General features: G+C 37.9%; 1 protein-coding gene across 4 annotated transcripts in view; it reads right to left on the minus strand.

Moving 5' to 3' along the window:
• GNB1 (G protein subunit beta 1) overlaps positions 1 to 25,947 on the minus strand; it is a 41,024-nt gene that overhangs the window by 9,883 nt on the left and 5,194 nt on the right. For 2 of the 4 annotated variants that reach the window (XM_074161766.1, XM_074161768.1), the window contains exons 2-7: positions 12,250 to 12,312; positions 10,748 to 10,799; positions 2,953 to 3,060; positions 2,244 to 2,282; positions 2,020 to 2,126; positions 522 to 585 (exon numbers count right to left, since the gene is read on the minus strand). In XM_074161766.1, coding sequence (XP_074017867.1) covers positions 522 to 585; positions 2,020 to 2,126; positions 2,244 to 2,282; positions 2,953 to 3,009 — 267 coding nt within the window. In that variant the 5' untranslated portion in view covers positions 3,010 to 3,060; positions 10,748 to 10,799; positions 12,250 to 12,312. The remainder of the gene's footprint in view (positions 1 to 521; positions 586 to 2,019; positions 2,127 to 2,243; positions 2,283 to 2,952; positions 3,061 to 10,747; positions 10,800 to 12,249; positions 12,313 to 25,947) is intronic. The other 2 variants (XM_074161765.1, XM_074161767.1) reach the window with 1 other exon arrangement.

Here is a 25,947-nt window from a genome sequence, read left to right on the forward strand (position 1 = left end):
GCATTCATCCTTCATATTTGTTCGTAACGTCTTTAAGAAAGGGATCATATCCTTATACATACTGTGAGATTTCATGCAATATTAACAATCTTCCTGCATTCTTAAGTAAACAGTAGAGATTACCGTCTGTTCCTCTGCTGCTACAGTAATATATGTCAGGTCTTTCAATGCTTAACTGTAGACAACAAAATACTACGGCTGTGCTTAAATCTCTGACCGCTCTGGTGCAACAGGCTGCTTGCTGCTTGCTCTCTATCGATCAGTTTCTCTGCTGTACCCAAACAAATCAAAACATTAGCTAGAATTAAGTATTTCATTGTTTTCCATTTGCGGTGCACATTCCCATACACAGCGCACTTCAGGCACTGCTAGATTCTTTAAATGCTAACTTTATTGTTCTGGAGAATTCAAAATTTAGTCTTAGGACTATGAAAGTAATGCAGCTAAAAATCATTACAGGTAATATTTTCTTCCTTTGTATTTACAATTGAATTACACAGCAACGTATCAGTTAGTCTTACCTTGTTTGTAGTATAGCTGTCCCAAATTATAAGTTTGCCATCCTGGGAGGCACTAACTAGAAGCCTGGAGAGGAAACAGGAAGTAAAACGCAATCATTGCAGGAAGACGAGGAGGAACATCTTTGTGATGGCATTTGTCTCCACTATCAAGGCCAAAGTACTTGAAACCATTTAAGTACAGTGCAGCATTACCCAATTCAGTTATTGGCACTATAAAAATAATTTTGCAAGTACTCAATTTCAATGCTAAATATTATGGGAATGTGTGATGGAACACCTACACGTTAACACATTCTGGCTTCAGGAAAACTGTAGCCATGTAACTAACAACTCAATCTCGAAACCGAGGAGTCAGCACTTCTGCGTTCTACACACAGGCTTCAGATGTTTTCCTTTTTCCTATTTTTAAAACAGGAATTTAAGTTCTAAGATGTTCAAAAACTCTGAATGAATGTCAGCACAAATACAATGGAAATGAAAATGAAACGCAGCAAAGATATCGCTAACGGAAGGGGTAGCATTAGGAAGATTTTTTTTTACTCTAAATCAACATCAGCTGAAGCCCCCACCCAGCAATCCTGACTGAAACATGATGCACCCAATTCATTGTTCAGAGCTCTCTTACCTGCTCTTAATGTGTTTAAAGCTAGATCAGCTCCAGTGACATGAAAAATCTGTATAAACTCCATGGTTTTTAAGTCATTTTTGGATAAAATACCCAAATATGGTATTCAAATTTGTTCTGTGCATCCTCTCCTGACCATTTCCAAGCTGAACAATACAGTGCAATCAAAGTACTCCACTCTATTTGCATTAATTTTCTTTTTGCTCCAGGTTATATTTTAGAGCTGTCTTGAAATACTTTTGCCAAACAAGAAATTGAATTCCCATCTTTTAAATAAGCTGTATGCCAGAGGTGCCTGAAACAATGAATTCTACATATCTGTAGAATAGCTGTAACTTACAAACTCCTTAGTTGTAACTTAAAATTCCTAAGAGGATTTTTTTTAATCTGTTCCCGCAAGGAAGCAGCAACGTATTCTTTTAACTGAAGTCTGAAAATTTACTGCCGTTATTGTGCCTTCAAATTCTTGTAAAGAAAAGAGAATGAAAGTAACTGATACCAGTATCATTTAGTTTCTAACTGAACACCAGTAGTCAACAGGAAGCATTTAAGGAAAAAAAAAACAACTGATAATGAAATCTACTCAGTCTCTGCAGTTCCTCAGAATTCATCTGGTACCACAACTATATTTTTCAGGCAAGTAAATGAAGACTGGTATTTTGGGATCAAATTTAGATTTGGATGACAAAAGCATGTCATCCATGCATTAGGAAATAAGTGATATTAAGCATTAATGAAGTCTCTTGGTTGCCTGAGTTCTCTCAGACTCAGTGGTTCCCAGGGGTAGGAACAGGAAAAGTAGCAGTCCTGTGCACTCAGCTTTCCAAAGAACAGTGAAGCCACGGGATGGAATTTTGTATCACTTGCACCCACCTGGAATCGGTCCCCCAGTGCATTGCATAAATTTTAGCCAGGTGTCCCCGGAGTGTTCTTCTAGTGCGCATTTGAATTCTCCCCACTGGGTCAATATTGGCTGTGATCTGAAACAGGAATGGTGTCATACACTGACTTTTCCGTTGAGCAGTAAAGATGTGCTTTCATAATTCTTTATGCTTTTACGTGTTTTCATAATTCTTGTTAAACTCTGAAATGCTTACCTGAGCCAGGGTGGCATCCGCACATGCTTTCCTAGCATCCTGCAAGAGAAGAAAGTTAGAGAAATTGGCAGAAGTTCTGTACATTTCTTCATATTCTATTCTCTGTTTTGTCAAGTTGATCAAAACAAGGTTCAGAAAGCGTTTCTGCTCGTCATCCAGACAGGACCCATCCTAACTGCAGCATGAACATCATATGCTGCCTGCTGTCAAACCACATTGAGCAGATTGAGCATTTAACTTCAAAATTTTCTTCTTCTGAGAGAAAGGTAACATGATTTTCGCCACAAAGATAGTCAAGCAACGGAACTGCTTGTCCAGACAGGCCGTGCAAGTCCTCATCCTTGGAGGTTTTCAAGGCCTAATTGGGCAAAGCCCTGATTAACCTTATAGCTGACCTTACTTTAAGCATGAGGTTGCTTAACCTTGGTTATGGTCTGGCTCAGAAAAACTTCAGTAACCATTCATTTTGATCTAATCCATTTTGTGCGTTATTTGTGTGACTATTATTTTCTAAACAACATTAAAGACCAAACAGTAATTTCCTAAAGCAGTTCCATGTGCTTGCCCTTTCTAAATGTCCACATCAGCTTTGCCATTGCAAAAGCATTTAACTTAATGTTTCATTTCCATCCATCCCTGTTCTCCTCAGGACACACAAGTGACCATTCGTCCGTACTGTGGCTTCCAGACCCACTGACACAATACGTACTCTGATTTGGTTTTTCAGTTGCTCAGCCTCCTGGCGTAACTGGTCAAGCTCACTCATTTTCCTGTGCTAAAGGTGTGCTTCACTGCCACCTCGGAAACAACCAGAAATCTGAAAGACAGGTGATAATAATGAGAATTAGTAGAAGTCACAGCTTGAGGTTACTAGAGTAGACAAGTCCTTTCAAGCACCTCAAACGGCAATTGGAAAAAAAAAAAAAAAGAGGCAGATTGGTTTATACTGGAATACAGGTGAAAATATTTCTGAAATCTCTTCAGAGTAAGGCATTAACTCATACAAATGTGCTTAAGTTTTTCTCCAGCCACAGTAAATAAAATAGAATTTGGACTCACTCCTTTCCTCCAGGCCTCTTTTTGGCATATTTTTTTTTTCATTAGTGTTGTTCTGATTGTCATGGTTTAACCCCAGCTGGCCACTACAGCCACGCAGCCCCTTCCTCACCCCTCCCTTAACCCCCTTTCCCCAAGAAGGGTTGGGGGGAAGAAGAGGAAAAGAAATAAGGGGGAAAGGGAGGAAAAAATCCTCATGGGCTGAGAAAGAGACAGTTTAATAGAAACTATAACAGAAAAGGAAAAATAACAATAATAATGACACAGGTCACTCTCGCCACCTGGTGAATTGGCACCATCCAGAACAGCAATTGATCACAGATTCCCACCCCCTAGCTAACTCCCATTTCTATACTGAGCACGAAGTCTATGATATAGAATATTTCATTGGTCATTCCATCCTTCTGTCCATGCTCCTATGGGAAGCTGAAAAACATCCTTGTATAGTGTAAACATCACTTAGCAACAACTAAAAGCAATAGGTATTATTGACATTCCTTTCACAGCAACCACTAGAAAGAAAATTAACTCTTTTCCAGCTGAAACCAGGACACTGATTTAGTTTTATATACATTCAAATTTCCCAAGAGTGAACAGCAGATAACACTAGTGTTAGATATGAACATCAGAACTTCTCTGTAGGTCTTTATTAGAGGAAGGAATCCTCCTACCAAAGAATGCACACCTTAAGTATTTACAGACTGATACAAGCACTTGCCAAATGCTGTAAAAAGACCTATTATAAATATTGTCTGTAACACAGCAGTTATGCGAAACATTGTTCTGATAGCTGGGTAAAAAGGAGGCCACTCAACAAATGGTGTTCAGGTATTTACTCGTTACTTGCTAAAATGTCTCCCTGAGATTTCCAGAACTGATTCTAACATAAACATGTTGTCAGAATAAAATTAGTACTTTTTGAATGCTAGGTTACAGAGAGCAGTTTGAGGAAACCACTGCCAACAGACATTTTCCCCCCTCTGTGACGCTATTTTCCTAACACCAATAAGCACCAAATTACTAACATATACCCCTCTATCCACTGTGCTCTGTGGCCAGCTCAAGACAACGTAACTATCACTGACTACCCTCAACTATTGCCTGTAGAGTTCCTCAATTATTGGACTGTTTTCCAATACAATAGGCATATAGATATTTTCCATTCAGCATACAATTTATCTTTAAAAGTCACTGTTTTGGAAATATACTGTTGGCATTTTCACTAGCATTCCACACCTAAAACTCAGCTTCCTTAAACTTCATGTTGTAAAATCTCTGCAGCTTGATACCAATGTAAGATACCGAAGAAACGTGCTGATGAAGTTTGTCTTTTATTGCAGAACAAGATAATTGGTTCCATTTTCAAATGCTATATCCAGCACCTGGAGTTTATAAATAAACACTGGTAGTGTGTTTTTAGAACATTTTATTAGCCAGAATTGACCCTCTACTATTAAATAAAGCAAATGCTTTGCTAGCAGCTTTACATATTATTCCATTGAGATTTAATCAGCTTATTTATCTTTGCAAGCATGCGGGTTTTGTTTTCTTCCTAAAGCCCTTCCCAAGGAGAAAGGCAAGGATAACTTCCACATTTTTATCTAGTGACAGTAACAGAGAACACATTGTGAAGGCAAATTAAAGCATCACTGTCAAAAGAAAAGAATTTTCAAAAGAGTTAAGACTTTAGCATTCCCTAAATATTGCTATTCCATATAATCAGACTTATCCCAGAGCTCTCCTCATAGCAGGTAGTATTCCAAACAGAGGACCTCGGGGAACAAGTGTCAGATCTTGTCATACCATCATTTACAAATTTAGGCTCTTCTCTGAAACCCAAAATATTTCAGAAAAGGAATTTTAGTTAGCTTCTGTCTCAAAACCTCCGTTCACACAGCTTCAAAGCCCTTTCACTTTATTATGAAACTAAGTCTCTTCTTTCTCTCTTCTGGTTCCAGGGTCATCTTTAAGCCCCTTTAAGGTTGCTTGTTCAGCTTAGTCCAAAATCCATTTAAGACAAAACCCACCAAGAGTGTTTTATTATCCTATAACCACCTTCTTTTCTTTTGAATGCTCATTTGTTTCTCAAGATATTTTGTTCATTCTACGTTTTAGACAAAACACCCTGTGGTTGGGTCTCAGTTTTCAGCAGGCAGTCATCACTCTCTTCAGCTCCTGTGTGGTTCACGCACGTTGAGAAATAGTGTGCGCTACTCTGGTCAACTCACTATTAAGAAACTCCAAAGACTTATCTAAAACTCTATTCTTAAGAATAAATTGCAAATTTTCAGGTCTTTTAGCTTTTTGATATCCAGTCCTATTTCCGCCATTCTCTAAGTTAATATATAAGCCCATTTCCCACTAAGTAAATACCAACCTGTCCAGGCAGAGTACAAAGAATTCAGAGATGGTATCGTTCCTACTTCAGAGAAAGAAGTCATGATCCAAAACTTAAGCATTCTGCTCAAGGTCACAGCAACTCAACGATGGGATTAAGATAAAGATTTAGGACACCAGAATTCCAGCTGCAGAGTTACAGGTAACTACACTGAAGATTTACATGCAGCTTTATTTAAAAATATAATAGGATGAATAATCTGATGTCAGTCAAAGCAGATACATTCTTCTGTAACATACAGTTTAAAATAGTGCCAATTTATTTCTGCCAGAATTTGCTCACTATGCAATAGAATTCTTTCGAATTTAAATGAAACAAAACTTCTTTGTATGGAACAGGAAGAGGCCTAAGGAGATGAACACTAATCCTAGGAAAAAAGTAATATTGAGAGAATGTCCACAGAAACTGAACCCCATAGTTTCAGTCTGGATTATTTGCATTCACTGAGTTTAAAACAAACCATACAAGCTTATTTCATGCTTGTGCCTTATTGCTTAATCCAGCGTGTGCTGAAGGGCACTGCTGCAACGGCAAAGGCAGGGGAAGCAGCCCAACAGCGTTGGCCATCTTCTGCAGTAACGGAGGAGGAGTAACTTTGATACAGCCATAGAAGAAGCTGAAAGGACATAAGTCCCCGGTTGACGGAATCTCGTAGCTTAACTACCTTATGCATGTCTATCTTCACCCAAATAAAATCTCCATTGCACTTTTAAAGGCCTAGCACAGTAACTATATATATAAGCTTTTGTTACAGAAGAAACTCTCGCATACCATTCAAGACAGTGCTCTGCCTCAGCACTTTGCCCCCATTCTCTTCCAAGTCTCACTTTATAGAGGGGCAGAACAACCCAAACTCCTTCAGAATCTGTAAGAATTACTTTCCTAAATGCACTTGATCACACAGTCAGACAAGCACATACACAACCTGCCCTACCTTCTGTCCAGCCAAGCTCCTAAAATACTTTGTGAGCTCTACACCAAGACAGTCACTTGCTAATGTTTTAAGGAAAGCTTCCTTTTAATGAGCACCTTCAAAATGGTTTATCAACAGTACAGAAACCCTTATACCTACATGCAAGATACCGTCTCCATTATCCCAGGCAGCAAGGGGTTCAAGGAACTTAACTACTACTATTGTTAAAGCAGCTTCTATGGATCTCGACCTTCAGTCACTTGCTGGGTAGGACTTGTTTCAATATTCGCTGCGTGACCATTAGTAGCCAAATGCATACAACCCTTGGTGTCTTTTCCATCGGTAACATCATATATCCATACAATAAGTTTGTATCTTGAAGTCAGATACACTTTGAGAGTAACAAGTTATGCACTCCAAGCAACTCCAAACTCTGAACCGCATTTCTGACAGCATCCATAGAAATTGTTTAAACCAGATTTCCACATTCCCTTTGTAGTCTTTGTTGTTTCAACATCAACAGGAAGTTCTAATTCCTGCCAATGTGGCTGAACTCACACTCAGGAAATGAAAAGCCTAGTGAAGCCAAGGGCATCAAAATATGGGAGTTGTCTGAAGCAGACTGTAAAATTTACAGGACAACCAGCCAACCAACTTAGTGTAAAAAAAAAATAAATAAATAGAGGAATAGCCATGTCTTAGGCAATTAGATTTATGGCAGAAATGTGAGACTCGTGTGGGAAGAAAAAGAGTTCTATCCTCTTGTGCACTTCTCAGCTATACTGTAAATCAGCAGAGCATACTAGTATCTAGCTTTTAAAAAAAAAAAAATCTTTTTAAGAGCAGGAACAACAGGTAAGGTCAGGAAAACATATGGGAAAACAAGTATTTGTATCTATTCTCACTCTTGATATATGTGAAATTTTTATAGATTTATTTATATTACAGACAGAAGCAGCAAGCAGAGACTGTTTGAGATACAATCTATGCTCATCGCAAACTAGCACAATTGAATATCATGAGACATATTTTTGTTTCTCAGCATGATCTAAAGGCATTTAACTCCATTTTAAAAGAAGATTTCTAGGAGAAACTGTAAGCTTGATATGGATGATGCTTCTATTTCTGGGGTTTTGAAAGAAATTACTAAATTTCTAAATCAAGCAAACCTCATGCAAAAAGTCACTACTCAAGTCCCATGCTCCTTTTTTCCAAATTATTACCATAGCTGTGAAGAAATAGGTAGCAGCTAAACTCACGCTTACCTCACTTTCTTTTGAATACGTTACTGTGCTCTTGAAGGCAGACTTCTCAAGAATAACACTGTCACTTTGCTGAACTCACTCAAGACCTTCCCAGAGGCTGAAGTGCTTAAGTGTCTCTGCTCTAAGCCTAATTCCCCCTAATCTTGTTGACAAGTATACCTTGCAGATAATTCTCTTCTTGCTGGGGACAACATGCGTACTTGCAAGGGAATTCACTATTCTTCACTACTCCAAATGACCCAAGCGTCTAATCTCTGCTTACAAGTTCCCCACAGAAGAGTCACTTTGTTCCTCCATTTCCCCACATAGAAAAATCAAGTATTGACCTCACCTAATTTGTTATTTTCCATGTATGATAAAGCTTCACAATTCAGCTATGTCAAAAGGATTTATCATGTCACTCATCTCAAAGTAAGAACTTCTGGGTTTGTTTTTCTCTAAGCTACATGAGCTTTAAGTTATATAGGTTCAGGCAGTCAGTTATTTGTTGAACGACTCCGCATAGATTCTTTGAACTGAATAGAAAGCATTATGAAATCTAACAAAACTTCCACATATTTCCTGCAAATGCAGATATGCTTAGGATCCCAGTTTAATAATTCTAATTTAAAAGGTGAAGGGCACTACTCAAAAAAGTGACAGGACAATTCAATGGCCAAGGAAGAACTGAAATTCACTCATTTCATCAGTACAACTTTAATGTCCTTTCCAGAGCTCAAGCTGTTTATCCAATTAAGTCCAGATACTGAAACCAAGGTATCATTAACACCAGCACATTTATATGTAGACTGATGCTTGCCTACGTTATATGAGAAATGCAAAGAGCTGAATACAACTCATCCAAACAGATATTCTTCGATTAAATACGCTTCCTCTCTAAAATTACCCAGTAACAGCAGTAAGACAATGCTTACTAAACATTTTGTTATTTCATTTTCTCACACCATTCAGATAAAAAAAGAGGATAAAAAAAGGATGAAGTCTTCCATCCTCTCCTAAACAGCCTGTCCTGTGAATAATCTCTACAGATTCAAAGACAAGAACACAGATTTGAAATCACAGCTATCATTAAGCCAAATATTTAGAACTTCTGTCCTTTGATGGCCAAACTTTGTTTGCTACAACGTTTTTTTTACTACACACTACTACTACCTAAAAGTAAAGTAATCCCACCAAGTCACTGTCAATGCAAACACAGAGGGTTTTAAATTGTATTGTTAGAGTATTACCCAAGTACAGTAATTTCCTAAGAAGGTTAGCCAAATCACCTTTCTCCCCAATGAACAGGCTGTCTAAGATTTGTTCCCTCAACACCTTTCCTGCAAATATGTATAAAATGGACAGAAAAAAAGCAAAACTCATCATTTACAAGAAACACAGAGCCAAAACTTTACAGCCTTAATAATGAGTTCACGTTATGCCTACCAGACAGTCTCATTGCGGGTCATCTGATTAAATGAAGCTGTGCTAATCTATTAGATACCATAAATCCTATTAGCAACATGCACAGCAGCTTGTACATTTTCACAATGACAAAGGAATTATACACAATCCACTGTTAGTTCCAGTGTTTTGACATCATATTGGCTTTGAAAAGCTGAGGGGTTTTTTGTTATTTAATCAGAAGTATATATTGATTCCTATTTGACTTTTATTCAGTAGAGAAAACCGTAAGAAAGATCAGAATTGCTTGCGGAACAAGTTTGAGGTGTTCTCTCTCCCATTTGCATGGTCAAAATAGAAGGCAAAAAAATTCAGGGATGCCTCCTGATCCTGAAGTACACACATCTCCAGGTATAGTGATCACACACAAAAAAAGATAATTTTACAAGTTAGAAATCACAGAAAAGGTATAGAGGAACACAACATAAGACATGTACAGAATCACACAAGCTTCTGTGATACAAACTTTATTTGAAGTGGGAAAAAAAAACTCTGTAGAACGTGCATATAATAGCTCAAAGACATTGGTTTAATACCCAGCCGTGGTTAAAACAAAAGGTTATATAGAAAATAGGACAGAAAATACTGAAAAATCATGCCACTGAGTAAAAGCAATGGCTTGTCTAAACTAAGAACGCTTAAGTTTCAGTTTCTGCTCCTTCAAAAAAGAACACTGGAGGCGTCTACTAGGGTTGACCAAGGTAACTAATTAGAGAACACCTCAGGAGACAGGTTTAGAGGAAGAGATGGGGGACAGCTTGCTGCTTGATTTTGAAAAATAGGTCAATATCTAGTAATTGAAAGTAACAAATTTAACTGAGCAAATTCTTTCTACACAACACATGGCAAACTAGTACATTCCTCACAGCCTAAAGGGCTTCACAACAGGCAGAGACACTTAAAGTTATAGTCCGGAAGGTAATGAAGGTTTCACCGTTCTAAGAATATTAGTAATAATTAAGATTACACAGAATAGAAACTCTGAAACTTTTAGGTTCTGTTTAAATAATACTGATACATCGAAAAGAACATTCTGACAAGAGCCACTTTGCTCAAAAGAAATTTGGCCTTCTTTTGTCAAACATGGCCGACAAGTAATTTTTCATTCATGAGAGAATAACTATTCTCATCATTTTATTTATTACAGTTCCCTGCCCCACTGAGATGAAACAGTTTCATCTATGGTCTCCCTCTGCTTTGCCAGTTCTGTTTCTGAAAGAAGGCAGGCACTAACATCTATTATTTAGCAGGTTTCCTGGCCATTTTAAAATCCTTCCTGTTGACATAAGAATACACATGCTAAAGCAGAAAACAGGTACTTTAGGCCTGCACAGATTAACAGCTAAAAACCTGAAGTTAGCTACTTATTAAAAATAGCATGAGTTTCTCAAGCACTAGAAAAAAGAAATTACCTTATTTCTCTACTTACATTTTCTCTCACTACAGTAGAAAGCCAACTTCTGCTGTCAAACATGTAAATTCTGGAAGAAAAAGAAACAAAACCAGAATTAGTACAATTATCAAGAAATAACACCAATTTCTTAACAAATCTAGCAGAAATTAAGGCGCTATCAAAGCACAGACTATTTTTTGTTAGCTAACTTAAACAGATGGCTTGTCTTCGTGAAGGAAATGGGCATTGCTTTAATAACATTAATATAACCATAAGACTTGCTCATGTCAAGAAGCTTTTAACATTCTTTTTCCAAAAAAAGCCTCTTGCAATCCTCAGATCGTTAGTTCTCCTCTCCTAGTGATACAGAAGTCCATACTGTTAGCGAGTTCAGGATTTAACAAAACATTGTCTCACTTGTACAAGACTAATTTTCACTGCACTACCAAGCGCCCTCCCCCCCAAAACCTGCATTTTCAAAGCATTGAAATTCTTTCCGCTCAATACCGTTGCTGAGGTGTGCTTGCTTTCTAAGCACAGTTAAATATCAAGATAGCTATTTGATCAAAAGAAGTTACATAAACCTCCTACTAGTGAGCTCAAGTGAGAGCACGCTACTCTTTTCTAGAAGAGTAATGACTTCTAATCACTAAAGATATTAAAAAGTAAAAATTGACACATTAAGTAACTCACACACTTGCAGTCTGGAAAACCGAAATGAATTAACACACAAACTGACTTTATAGCAAGGTGAAAAAATTTCTTGTCAGAAATTTCAGAACAATTTTTTCCCCCTCTGGCAGCACACAGTAATAATTATAGGTCACCCCCAAGATTTGAAACATTGACAACCGCTTGTATGTTCAAACCACCTACGACCTGTCTCTCCCACACAGCAAGACAAGGACTATGGCTGATGTCAATGGAGACCTGAGCGTGCATCTTCAGAGCTGCTGCATCAGGACACTGGAAGATTATTCTAAGCGCGAAGCGAGAACGTACTGAAGGAAAACAATCTTAAATCAGAACGCCAGTCCACAACTTCACATCCTTTAAACTGAAATGCTTCCATGCAATGCGTCTTTCTGATTTTTACAGTTCACATTAGCTGGAAAATGTACAAACCACTTGAGCGTCTCGTATGGAGGTTAAGCTACTTAGGATATGGGTCATCCTCATCCAAGCTCATTTATAGATGAACAGTTTAATACTGTGATTATGAAACCATCACAGCATAAGCAGTTTTGTTCGTTACTGCCAGAACACCACACTTTTAGACATAAAACAGTAACTCACACTTAGAGGCCAAACTCCATCCCCCCCAAAGACACAAACACATGACATGACCATTTTAAGTTCTGGAAAAAGATCAACTATATTCAACTTTCAGAAGTCTGGATAGAAAAATTTGCCCCCACTGCAGAGATAATGAAGTCTAATGAAACTCTGAAAGAATTACCTGAAATGTAAACAAGCAAAATTATGCTGGAACACTAACAGCACACAGAATACACAATAGCAAAGGCCAAAACACACACCATTATTGTCCTGTGCTGCACCCTCATTAATGCAGGAGAGGTGTTGCAGATTTCATATGCCTTCTGCAAAAAAGAACAAACAAAAACAAAACAAAAAAGCTACTTTAACCAGCCTGCAAGAAGAGGAAGGAAGCATAACAGCAAACTTTTCCACAAAGTTTAGTATATTTTTCAAAGCAGGATAAGTTTTCAGTTGGGTATGCTAGAAGCATCCTGTGATGCCTATAAAATGCAATCCTGGCAACTGAGGTATTTTCAATTCTACGTTAAAAATGGAGTTCCTTTAAGAACAAATGCAGACAAGCTACTTCAGAAAAAAGATCTGTGTTGCTACAAGCTTCCATTTTGAGCTAAAATGTAGCCTGGTAAAAGCAACATGAAAATTACAGGCCAGCTCATTCATGGCACCACAGAACCGGTTCAGCAAAGAAAGAGGTTCTTGTACTGAGTTTCAGACACTGCCTCAATCAGCCCCTATAACCCTGCTTAGCTGAGAGCTTCAGGTTCTCAACATCAAGAACTGGGGTTTCTAAAACAGGAGAGAACAAAAAGTACCACAGAATACTTTAAGCACGGTTCGAGTGGTTAAACCATTATACCAAAGCACCTGGAGGTCAGCCAGCCCTACACATGGTTGGTGTACCCAGTGTCCCCATCTTCCCACCGCCTTCTGCTCCCAGTAAAGCAGCACAGCAGTTTGGACCAAAAATCCAACACAGTAACTCCAGAAGGCAAAAGCATCATTGTTTCTGCACAAAGCTCCCCTACAACAGGTACTCACTAGCTGCTGCCAGCCTAATACCCTTTTTCCTTCAAGAATATTGAAGTAGTTGCACTGAGGTGAAAAGGAGCCTAAAAATTTCTCTGAACTCCCAACATCCACCAGAACACGAGTCTTCACATGAAGACGACTCTTCTGCAGAAGAAACTACAACGTTTTTCATGAGGCTGGGGAAAGCAGGGAAGAAAGGAAGAAAAGGGGCTTTGAAGAGTAGGGAAAGCATCTAGAAGTATTTTACTTTAACATCATAGCAAATCTGAACAACCCTGCAAAATTAAGCAATTTCCTAAGAAAATTAAATCCGTTCATTGTAGCCTTCTCCAAAGCCATTAGCTGGGTACATATGTTTTTCTTCTTCACCCAAGAATTCAACGAGAGGCTTAAATCCCAAATATTCTGGATGTTAATTCCACCTGCACACCTTCTGGAGACTGCTTTACACATACATCATTGACTAGATGCCAAGGCTGGTATTTGAACTGCAGTAAAACCATTCCAGCTTCTTGGAACACCCCACCAAGTCATACCCGACCTGACACGAGGCCAGGCCCAGCACAGCATGGCACATCAGAGCAGACACCTCCCCACCGAGGGCTTGGCTCAGCCCCTGGGACAAGGTTTGGCCAGGCTTCGGAAGAAGCTGCCCCTGCTGTGGGGACACAGAGCAGAGGCAACACCGGTTCCTCTGTAGCAGGGAGATCTCGAGTGCATCTGTAGGAGGGATCCCATCCCACACCAGTCCCCATGAGAGGGACAGCACTTCATGTTTTGAGGCTCCTGGCTGATTGCAAGCTGAACATGAGCCAACAATGCTTCCTTGTGGCAAAAAAAAAAAAAAAAAAAAGCCAACAGCATCCAGCACTGCATGGGGAAGAACACTGCCAGAAGGCCAAGGGAGGTGATCCTTGCCCTCTGCTCAGCACTGGTGAGGCCATAGCTGGAATACCGTGTGTCCCATTCTGGGCCCCCCAGTCTATCCTGGTCTATCTTCCTTATCAACATGTACCCATTTGAACAGGATGTATCCTGCACCCAGCAAGGACAGCTGGATGTAGACAGGCAGTTACTAATTTAACACCCAGATGCTTCTCTTCAGGTACCCAAGACTTATCACCACTATAACACATCAACTACACAGTAAGAGATAACGTTTGTGAAACTGGGAATTGCAAGTTAGTTTATTAAAATTATTTCTTACAGTTGACATAGCCAATTATTATCACAGAACAGTATCTCGATGCCCAAGAGATTACACGACCTTTCCAAATCACTGCCAACAACATGAAATTCCAATTATGCCACCAAGCAACAGTAATTAGAATGCTGAAATTTAAAGCTACGCTTCAAGACTATTCTGTATACAAAGAAAACAACAACCTATCCTCAGTTTGATGGTTTGGTCCTAACTACCAACATCAACAATTCTATCAGACAGCTGGAAACCTGAAGGGCATTTTGGTATCTGCATATGTATGTGCTCCAAGAGTTAATTCTGGTTCAGACTTTTCCTGTTGAGCACAGATCAGTATTCCAGAAAGCCTAGTCTTTGCTGTCACCTCCTACAACAGCAGCTTTGAAGGACAGCCTATACAAGTATAAAATAATAATTACAAATTCATAAAACTAAATACACTCCAGTGAATGGATGCAACCCCTTCTCATTTATTTGATATCTTCTTTCTGGGAACCGTCTGCTGTGTCTGTAATTTCCAAGCACATCACCTTTGAAATGCAAGCAATACCTTACCAACAGGCTTGCAAACCAGGTTACCTGAGTAGGGACAACGTTAAATCGTACTACTCCTTCAAAAACTTACTGAAAACACTTCTGAAGTCAAAGGCCAGCATGGCTGGACCACTTCTGTGGGAGGGATTGGCTTCTTCTGGTGTTGAAGAATTGCCAAGTTTCCAGCTGAGGAAGTCATTGTGCTCAGTCGACATTTTTCCATATATTGGTGTGAAGCACACACAGAACAAGCGAATACCAGGTCAGTAAGTGTTAATTCTTATTATGCAACAGTTACATTAGCTGGTTAAAGAACGAACAAATTTCCATTTTCAATATAGCGTGCAAGTACAAAATAATAATTGCAGAAGCTAAAAATACTTGTAACTGAACGAACTGATTTCACAAATGCCTCATTATTACACATGGCTCAATTCTTGAATTGCAGGCCCCATTTTAACTAGGCAGCTTTCTGCAAGGGTCACTGGTGTTAATACTTCGGAGATTCTGTGGATAAAAAAAAAAAAAAACCCAGCAGAATACCTGGTAAGGCAAGATTCTAAAATACACTCAAGCTCAGCTCATGACTTAATAGTAAAAAGTTGCAGCCCTATTAGGAGCTATGATCTATAAGGTTACAAGTGACATGTCCTTTTTTCTTCCCCCCCCCTCCCTACCTGTCTCTAGTAGTGGAAATTTGGAAGTGCTTTCCTCCTGAAGAAATTTGTGGACTTTTTCTACTCTGCTTGACATCTCTAGAGGACTGCATTAGGAAAAGAATTTTCTCATAGCTGCATAGAGCACTAAAAAGAATAAAGGTCAGTTCTAAGGTCCTTCCAAAGTTCTGGCTACATTCCTTCGTCCTGTAACCTTATTCACAGGGAACAGCACATGTAACAGGAAAATCCAGGCATAACAGATCTACATGAAACAGCTTCTGAGCAGCCAACGTGGCCTTCCATCAAACTGCCTTCAACTAAGCTGTGAGGACAGCAGGTTTAGCACTTCAGAAACCCACAAAAAAACCTCAAAACCATCCACCATAAATAGCTGGTAGTACTCAGAAAAAAAAGAAAAAAAAGAAAAATTAAGCTTTTATTTCAGAAAATTCAGAGAAGCCAGATTTTAACAAATTTAGAAACCTTGCAAAGTCTGAATTCATAAGACAGTTTCACAGTCAAAGTCCCAAATTTGAATTACTATCTCAGAGAAACACTGCATTTTTGTCTCCAAAAATGTTACAGAAGAATAATTCACACACAAAAAAAGTTAACTTCTATGTGCAAATTCCTCCATATGCCAGAGGTCACCACCACACAGTAAAGCAACACAACATCTACTGAAAACCACCAAACTCCAGCTATACGTGCTTTGCATAATCAATTAGATTTGCTTTCATGCCTAGATTTTCTAAGACCTGAGGACTCATCCCTCCCTATATTTAACAAGTATTTGAATCCTTTTGGGTAGTTTATCATTTCCCAAAATAGAATACTAATCATCAGACAACAATGCTTCAGATCATGGCAGGGACACATGCTTGCACTGAACAGCTCTGTAGCGGCCCATCTTCTGCCACCAACAGCCACCAAACTCAAGCTGTCTTCATGGAAGAGAGCAGCCCAGTGTTGCCAAAATACTCGCATTTCCTGATGCTAATCCCATGACCTACATTTATGAAAAGTCATACTGATGCAATATTTAAGCATAAAGATCTGGACTGTAACAAGTCACTTCATTAATCCTTTCTAAACACATCTGCAAGCGATGTGTATTATTAAAAATAAAGTCTAGGTACAGCAGAGAATTTATGCAAAATAAGAGAACTGATTATTGCAAGTTTAACAGATGCCTAAATTAAATACTTAAAAATCACACTTTTTAAAAAGAAAGGTACTAGGAGATCTTTGAAGTAGTTCAAAAATATTAATAACCGTTGCTACTTTAGCAACCCAAGTCAACAGATTTCTTAACTACACCTTTTCTGTCTTCCTCTGACAGAAATTCACATTTAAGAGCATTCTAACACTTCCAGATAAGGGGCAGACATAGGAAGATAACTTATTTTAAAAACAAAAATTACTCATATTCAGTATCAAAATTTATTTATAAAGAATGTCAAAAGCCAATACTCTAATTTATTTTTTTTTCAAAATTATCTATATGCAATTACTCCTTCTGAAACGTAACACATCTATTGATGCACTGCATCAATTTTATCAGAGCGGCCAGTGATGTTTTTGGCTGTCTTCTTTCCTTACAATTAAAAAAACCAAACAACCAAAAGCCACAATAAGTCAGGAAAACTTAGAACTTGCTTGTGCATAAATTTCTAGCTACATTTATCAGAAAAATAATTACTGAAAATTGTCACTTAATAACGTATCCCCTTATCCAAACCCAAGCAATTTTGTTGTCACATACTACTAGACATCTCCCTTCAGACTGAAAAACAAAACCCAGGCCGCATCGAAGGAGAATATATTACTATTAATTAACCAACACAGAAATGACTAAGCATTTATTACTAGATGCTTCTATCTGCAGAGCCTTACAGTAACTGAACACTTGTTTCTTACTTCAACTGCCATCTTTCGTTGCCTCCTTCAACTCTTACCATTAACTTCTGGTTTTTACCGGCATTTTCACATTATTTGTAAACTGACAATCCCCATTTCCCTGAGCGGGCCAGAGCCCACACACAACAGGGATATATCACAGCCCTGCTTTAATCCTAACACCATTGACACACAGCATATTTCTCACCATTTAAAATTAACATTATTGCCACGAGCAGATAAGTAGTTACAAAGGTAAAAAAATATGTAACCAAACATCGCTGTATCCAAACACCTTCCTGGTAACACACAACTAACTATTCAGGAGCTGCAGAAACAAAACCTAGATATTACTGGGCTGAAAAATCCAAACCACTTTGCACTTTACCTGCAAGAATCAAATCAAAAAGGTTTTAGTTACTTTCTCAGGCCCACTAATACGTATCGATAAGGCTTTATGCCATTTGTCCAGATACCATTATTCCTTCCCAGTTTTATTTATTTATTTTTATTTTAAATCACAGTAACTATTTGTATCCTCTTGGAATTGTGCTAACGTTACTCTGCAATTTTTTTGAGGAAATATATTTTTTGACATAAGTCAGCATCAGGAATTCTTCAGACCTTCCCTTAAGAGGGGGAAAAAACACGGATAGCAGGAGCTATCTGGAAAGCTGATAATAATGAATAGAGTTTCATAGTTTGGGTTTAGAAGTATTAAGGAGGTGAAAGAGAAAAAAAACAAGGGTAAAACTATAGCTGTTGTAGGACCAGTTACACATCACCCCAGTGTGACAAATCAGCAACAAAGTGTAGCAAATGAAAACACATTACACACCTAAATACGTGTACTTGTTTCTTCTCAGTAAAAGTCAACATTAGAAACACATTTATTCAGGTATCAAAACAAGTTTGCAATCCACAATTTAAGAACATGCCTACAGTAAGTTGCAATCCTATTAAGAAACCTAATTCTTGCCAACTCTCATGAAGTTTCCAAAGACCGTTTTTCAAAACTCACTGATATATATATATACACACACCAATTTTCCAGCAGCTTTTCAGTTTATTTCCTGTGATTTAAATAAGAAGTCCTGGTGAAGACTGATGTATTTCTCTATCATGATGATGTTCTGCTCAAGCTCTCGCTAGAGAATTCACAGTGGGTGCTGAGAGCACAGCATGGGATGGATCATCTCCCACACAATTCACAACAAATGAATGGCTGGATGCAAAACCTGGCACAGAGGCAGGTGATTACACCACCTCCTGTTACCAAAATCCTGAAGATTGCAATAAAATCCACCAAGTAGGTCAACTGCCACTGTCTGGGGGTTAAAGTGTAAGAGAAGAACTTGAAGGATATTTCTCTCAGTTCTGTTTGCCAACACATCTGTATCAGTGTGGTCTTCTCAACCTTGTTAAAAATCATGTATTATTTCAGATATTACCATTACAGTGACATCAGAAGGTACACTAAGACCTTCACTACAATATTTATTATATTAGAGGAGGAAATGAGCTATGTGATCACTTACAATACAAAAAAATAGAAACGAAAATAGCAAAATTAGACATGAAAAATACTAATTAAAAAATCAGTAAGACTGTGTACATGCATAAGCATAGAAAATTAGTAGAAATTCCTATTATTGTATTTTGTATTTCCATAAATTTCAGCTCGACTATTTTATCAACAGAAGCTGAATCATCCATTTCATTCTACATATGCCAGCTAGTAAAGAGTCAACTGAGTCAAAGGAGAATCAGCTGCTTCCTATTTACACCCTCTTAAAAAATACAACTAACTTTCAGAACGCTACATTTAGCAATACTATTTTTTGCATCCTTAAAAGTCAAACCATTTAAAATTAGAAGAAATAGCCAATCTGAAAAGCATAACCTTATTCTTGAGCTAAGGGAGATATTTACAGATAACAAGGTGGTCTTTTACGGACAATTTTGCTTCTGAAAAGCATCCCCTTCAGCCATGTATGACTTTGAGATACTCACACGCTTGCTTGTCTCACTGCACTAAGGCCCTCAAAACACTAATGAAAAACACATTGTGTTTCCAGAAGCAGCATGATAATTTATATTCTATAAAACCTGGATTGTGCTTTGCCATATGGATCAAGAATTCCAGCCAAAATGCCTTTCATTATTAGGATCAAATCCTGAAAGGTTACTTCTTTCTGCTCTGCCTTAGAATGACTCTGAGAAAGTAAGCAAGCTTTACCGTATTAAGCTTTTAAAACAATAATTATTAAAAAACCCAATAGAAGCAACAAAGTTACCCCATCTTAGAGACAGGCTGGACAACACTTGGTAACTTCATTCTTTAAAACAGTGTTAAATATCTTATCCAAGCTTCAGCTAATTAACAAAAAGAATGCATTTATTTCATTGAAACAAGAATGTGGGTGCTCAAACAGCACATTCACTTTCAGTAAGAGATTAAGAGAGCACCGTTAGAAAGAAGTTAAGTTACACCATGAAATAACTGCTCTTCAACACCACCCTGAAGATAAAAAGTACTAAAAAAAAAAAAATCAACAAAACATATTATATGCATAGAGCAGATAAAGAAGAATCTCTACTGAACAGAGATTAAAACATGGCATGACTTCTCTAATCTTTTTACCCAAAATAAACTGAGCAATACTTTGTTCTCTAGCCCTGCAATCAACTTCACCCATCTTTAATCAACGTGCAAGCAGTTCCTTTAGTTTTGATAGCAAAGATTTACACACCCCCCAGCAGCTCACTGATTTCTCCCAGCAATTGCTGTATTTTAACATGTACCATTGATACAAAATAAGTGAAGGTACAGAAGAGCAGGAACAAGAAAAGCAAGGCTGACTAAGGAGTAAGGCAAGAGACCTTGAGGCCATTAGACTCAGAAGTGGTGTTTGGGAACAGACAATGCTTAATGCTGATACCAAAGGTAAATTCAAGTACAACCCAGGGACGGTATCACCACAGAAAGCAAAAAGGTACAACAGGAAATACTTGCTTTCACCCTTGGATGTTCTTCTTTCCATAGCACTGCATTAACCCTCTTTAAACTTCTGGCATTAGCCCCTAAGTAACAGCTGTATCCCTCTAGACAGTATGCATCTAGGTAGGTGATCAAAATAAAGAAAATATAATAAAAAGAAAACAAGTAAAGTACTACTAGGCTTAGAAGCCAGGATGGGAATTAAGGAAGACAAAATGAAAACACCAAAAGATAATCCGATCTATTTTAGATAAAAAAAAAAAAATACGTGCAAAGTGAAGTCAAAAAAGCAAAGTCTGTTGAGCAGCCAGTCAGGTTAGTTGGACTCTGGAACTCTCAAGGTTCCACATTGATTTCCTTGATCCTCTGCACACCCCCTTTATACAAGCACTGATTCATGTTTACTTGGAGCCCCTGGACTCTATAGTTTTGTCCAACAATGTGGGGGTTTGAGGAGAGGGTGGGTTTGAGTTTGTTCTTAAAACAGAAACCACACTAAATTAGTTCTTTAAAAACAGAAGAGCAGGGAGCTTTGAAGACAGGCCACTTCCACCTTAACCAGAATATTAAGGATATTAATACAGTAATTGTTGTTTCCAACCCCAGCTTCCACCTCAGCTTGCTTTTATAAGTTCTTTCATCATCTGTAAGAGCTGAGCCGAACTATCACAGCTTTGCAGCACAATGTGTGGTAATAAACGATTTGCCAATCTTGGTTTCCTTAACGTGCCAAGTTGTGAAGTGGCGAGGCAGCTGCAGAACAGCAGATGTCTGTGCCACCTTTTGTGACAGGGCAGCCGTAACTGGCTTCCCCAGAGCAAGCCCTTCTGAGTTTAATTCACAACAGCAAGGGTATGGAAGAAAAAAAAAAAAAATTACTACAGGATAAACTTGAGAAATCAAACCCCAAATGAATTACATCTTGAATTCTCCATGGTATGTGTCCAGATAAAGAGGCAGTCACTGCTAGCTGGGTGATGCAGCTTGACATCCCATCTTATCTCAAGAAAACCTGTTCAAATGCTTTCTATTTGCTCCTCAGGGTAGCAAACAAAAAGTGGAATTTCCAGTGCCTGATTTACTATGAGTTCCATCTTCTAACATGAGTTAAAAGGAAGAGAGAAGAGTAAGACTAGAAGCAAACATGAAGATTACTGGGCATCTTCTCACATCTAAGACTGGCCTAAGATCTACAAAACGTTTGAAAATAGAATGAAGTTCTCACAAAGTTTCAGTTTATAGCATTTGAGATTTTTTTCTCCTTTTCTTCAAGATACATACTCATTTTATTATAAGGATATCAATTTTTCTTTTTGAAATCATTACATAATTGAACCTTGGATATCCTGAATTTGTAGTACGTCAAAGTCAAGACTAATGAGAGACTTTGAATAATCAGACACCAAAGTACTCCCACCTGTGAACTGCTGTGTCCAGACAATATGCAGGTTCTGCACAAATTCTGCCTCCCTCATATATCAGCAATGAATCTTTTTGCAGGACAAACTGAAGTATTTCCTGAAATGCTGAAGCTTCACCTATTGTCTACGGCACAAGAATAAAAGAAAGTAAGTTGAACTAATCAATTTGACTTAACCAACCGTCCAAAGTTTCTATGACATTTGCATTTTCATATATGAAAAATCACTTCCCCATCTTCTCAAGCATCTATTAAATCCACACTACTTTAATAATTATTAAGAATACGAAATAATATTGAACAGGAACAATTGCCACAATTTTAAATCTGTTAAAAGTACTGTACATTAACTTCTACAGTAAGTTTTCAGGTAGTAGCCAGATAATATTTGACAACATGTAGTGAAATCCAGGACTTAGTAACCTGAAGCACAAGTAAATTGCCATAAGCATCAAGCGAACCGTTCTTGATCTTTGTACAGACAACACCTTTGTTAAACAGACAGCAGCATATCTTCCGTATTTTACCACTTCACAAAGAATGCACAACAGGAATATCAAACATATGTTCCAACAAAGAGACTTCTTTAATTAGAACAGTATAATCTTATTTTGAGTACCAAAGGTTTCAGCAGACTATCGCGTCTACTTTGTTTTTCTAGACAAACAGAAAAAATTACCACCACCTCTCTCCAAACACATCTCTTAGGCTATCTGAAGAAAACAGTTTTGGGAACTAAACAGGAAAAATCCAAGAGGACCATAGACAGATTTCTTCTCAGCATCTTGAAGTGTGCACAGGCCTGCTTTGTTTAGCACTTCATTTACTGCAAATAAAACATACACTAAGTTTTGTGTTATGCAGTTGTAAATTGTGGTATTTTATATACTGAAATGTAAGTTTCCTTTTTTTATTTATTTTGAGATTCAAGCATTGCTATGTTCAACACATACATCTTAGTTGACAACAAATGGCTCAAGGTATCAGCTCAACATTTAAATAAACTTAAGTGGAACATAACTTCACATAAACGGCAAAAGCAGACTTACTGTACTAGTTTTCACCACAAAGATCTTACTAGAAAATACTAGTATTGTGCACATATTAAACTAATAAATAAATTTGGGGACTTCTGGTCAATGCTGTTTATGGAGTGAACATTTCTGCCTGGTCTTACAAATTTCACTACTGAAAATAACCAAGCATTAACTTTTAATATCTCTGCATCAACAAAAAAGGAACATTCATACCATCTTCTGTACGCTTTTAACCTTGGAGCTTTGACCCACCGCCTCTCCCTCAATTGTTTCAGTAAATCCTTCAAATGCCTCCAAAAGTCCAAATGGTTGGACTGAATACAAAGTGTTCCGAGTTTAAAAGAGAGTATACCAGGGCAGCTCAATTTCTCCAGTTCCAGAAGAAAACCACATTCCCTACCAGTTACAAAAGGGCAGGAGCTTGTGAGGCACATCTGGACAGATACAAGCAGACCAAAAACATTCCCAAAATCTCCAAAAACATTTGTGAGCTCCACAGCCTGCTCAGCAAAAGAAGACTAGTAAAATATACCCTGTGTTACCACAGATGTCCCAGTGAGAAAGTTCTACCAGTAAAGCACGCACCACTAATACTGGGCACATATATTTCGGTTTCCACTGAAGTTAAACTGCAATTTTGAAGTGTACAATTAAAAATTCTTCTGTCAGAGCAGTGTTGGAAATTTATTTCAACATTTCACAAAAATGAAACAAAACCCACTCAGCTTGTCGAATAACTTCATGGCTTTGCAAATAATTTTGGATAACCTGTGTTCATTGACAGATCTCAATAAATCCTAAAATGTCAGGATGAACACAAAGCACATGTTACTGAACAGACTTTTCAGATGGTTCCCTAAATCCAGCCCAAGGTAGGAAAGAAGGCCAGAAAAGCAGTAAGTTAATAAAGATATACAGAATTAACAGCTCACCTGCAATAGTTAAGCAGAAATGCTTTTTCTTTCTTACAAAGAAAGAAAATAGCTGGCATCAGCTGTTGTAATTAAGCCTACGGTACCAGAAGAAAAAGCAAGCCACAGGAGTGAGGCAGTGCTTTCCTGGCAGTGATGTCAACTTTGTGGGCGTTTGCCTTTCTGAAAGTCAGATAGAAAGCCTTGCACCATCTCTTATTTAGTCCCCCATACTCAATACAGTTTAGGGTTGTAATATGGATGAGCAAAATCATCACCGATACCTGAAGTGGTAAAATATTCACATCTACTTCGACAGACATCACGCAGGAGTTTCCAGTGAGAAGTATTTTGTTTTTACCCCCCCGGCCTTTGCTGGGGGGGGAAAGAGCTGAAAGTAGTGACAAAAATCTTCACATGGTTTTTAATATAGGACCGCATTACATAAAGCTACAAAAAATTATCTAATCCATCTAATTACAGATAATTAATATTTTCTTTTTTGGGAGAGCTGGCACACATTACTGCAGTCTTCAAGAAGACATCAAAAATATCCTCATCTGAGAAAAACATGATAAACATAACTGGCAAGAAATTTTAGGCAAACCTTCTTCAGATCAGTGTAGGAACACACAGAAAAAAAATATTTAGCTACATACAATTCAATTAATCCTTGTAACATATAGGAGGCATTTCTTTCGACACATAGAACCTTTAGAAATTGAAGTAATTTGACAGGCTGAAATTCTACTTCATCAGATAAAAATACATATTTCTAATGAAGCAGTTTCATGCAAACTACTTACAGAAATGAACTACATTTCACATTAAAATGGCAACTAGATTTTTAATCACTCTCTTTCCCTTCACTTTATTATCTGCTACTAATTTTTCCCCTCATTAAGTTCTAAATACTATCTATGAAAATAATTTGAAGATTTAGCCTGTTTTTACCACTGTCAATTACAAAACTACCATATATCTTGTCTCCTTTAAGCTCCCTCAGATCACCTTCAAGTCTTCAGCCTCATTTTCCCTTATCCATTATTAGGATTCCAAAACAGACACAACACAGAAAGATCAAATTTTAACCCTTCAGTCCCACCAAATAAAAAAATAACTACAGCTCTTCTCTTCATAAGTTTGAGACAAGAATACCTTGTTTTCAACTATTCTTAAGCCAAAAATACTTAGAAAAAAAGAATTTTAAAACAAGTCTACCCAAGTATTCACGTCAGTAAGAAATCTAAGAGCTCTTGCTATTAACCTACAGATTCTGCTTGCCCAAGAGCCAAACAGGGGTCAGACTCAGGAGCACATTTCCAACATTAGCTGGCCCACAGGTGTCATCCATATGCATCCTCTCAGCATACACTGAATTCCAGATATTGGATTAATTTGGTCCCCCATGAAAAAAGGCTCTGCTTATTTGAATAACCTTGTATTTATCTGAGGAGTGCAGGGATGGATAATTACCATGGCAGAACTGACAGAAGGTACCTCTTCGTTAATCCAAAGCCAGGTCTTCTGAACATGTGCAACATCTTCTAAAGCATTCCTGGTTTAAACCTGCTAGAGGTATTTGCGGAAGACTTAAATCTAGCAACCTCTAAACAACTGAAGTATTTGCCTCATAACTGCTTTCTCAAGCACTTATTCCTGTGTCATGTCATCTCTCCCCCCAATGAACTAAAATGTCAAGAGTCAGGTCAATGTGTAACGTTTTGTGTGGGATCCTTATTTTCTGCCACTTTATAATTTTAAGAACCAAAGAACTGAGTGCTCGGGGCCAGTGCTGAAAAACCTGGACAGAATTAAAGTTAGGACTTCAAAGACTCCCTACAAATTACACTTCCATAATGTCCCCCAAAACATTTTTTTTTTTGGCTTACACATACAAATTATCATGTAGGCATCTAATTACTGCATCTGAGCATAAGACATACATAGCAAGCAACGCCATATTTTAGCTGTTTCCAGATGGCACGTATGAATATTGTCATGTCATTACTCTCTAGCTGGGTTCAAAAAAGATGATTCCTGGGTGACTAAGAATATATTGGGCAAGGCAAACATTACCCCCTGTACACCAAAGGTTCTAACTGCAGTCTTAGAGACAAGTAGAAATATTTCATTATATTTCGAGGGACTAACAAATCATAACACCTGCAAGCATTTAATACAAATTAATATAGTCTTACAAGATATTAATTGTAAAGCACACATTTTAGGAGGGCACCTGTTAACAAGACAGGCCAAGAACA

This window comes from Numenius arquata, chromosome 20 (genome assembly GCF_964106895.1).
Source record: "Numenius arquata chromosome 20, bNumArq3.hap1.1, whole genome shotgun sequence".
In the NCBI taxonomy this organism is placed as follows: Eukaryota; Metazoa; Chordata; class Aves; order Charadriiformes; family Scolopacidae; genus Numenius; species Numenius arquata.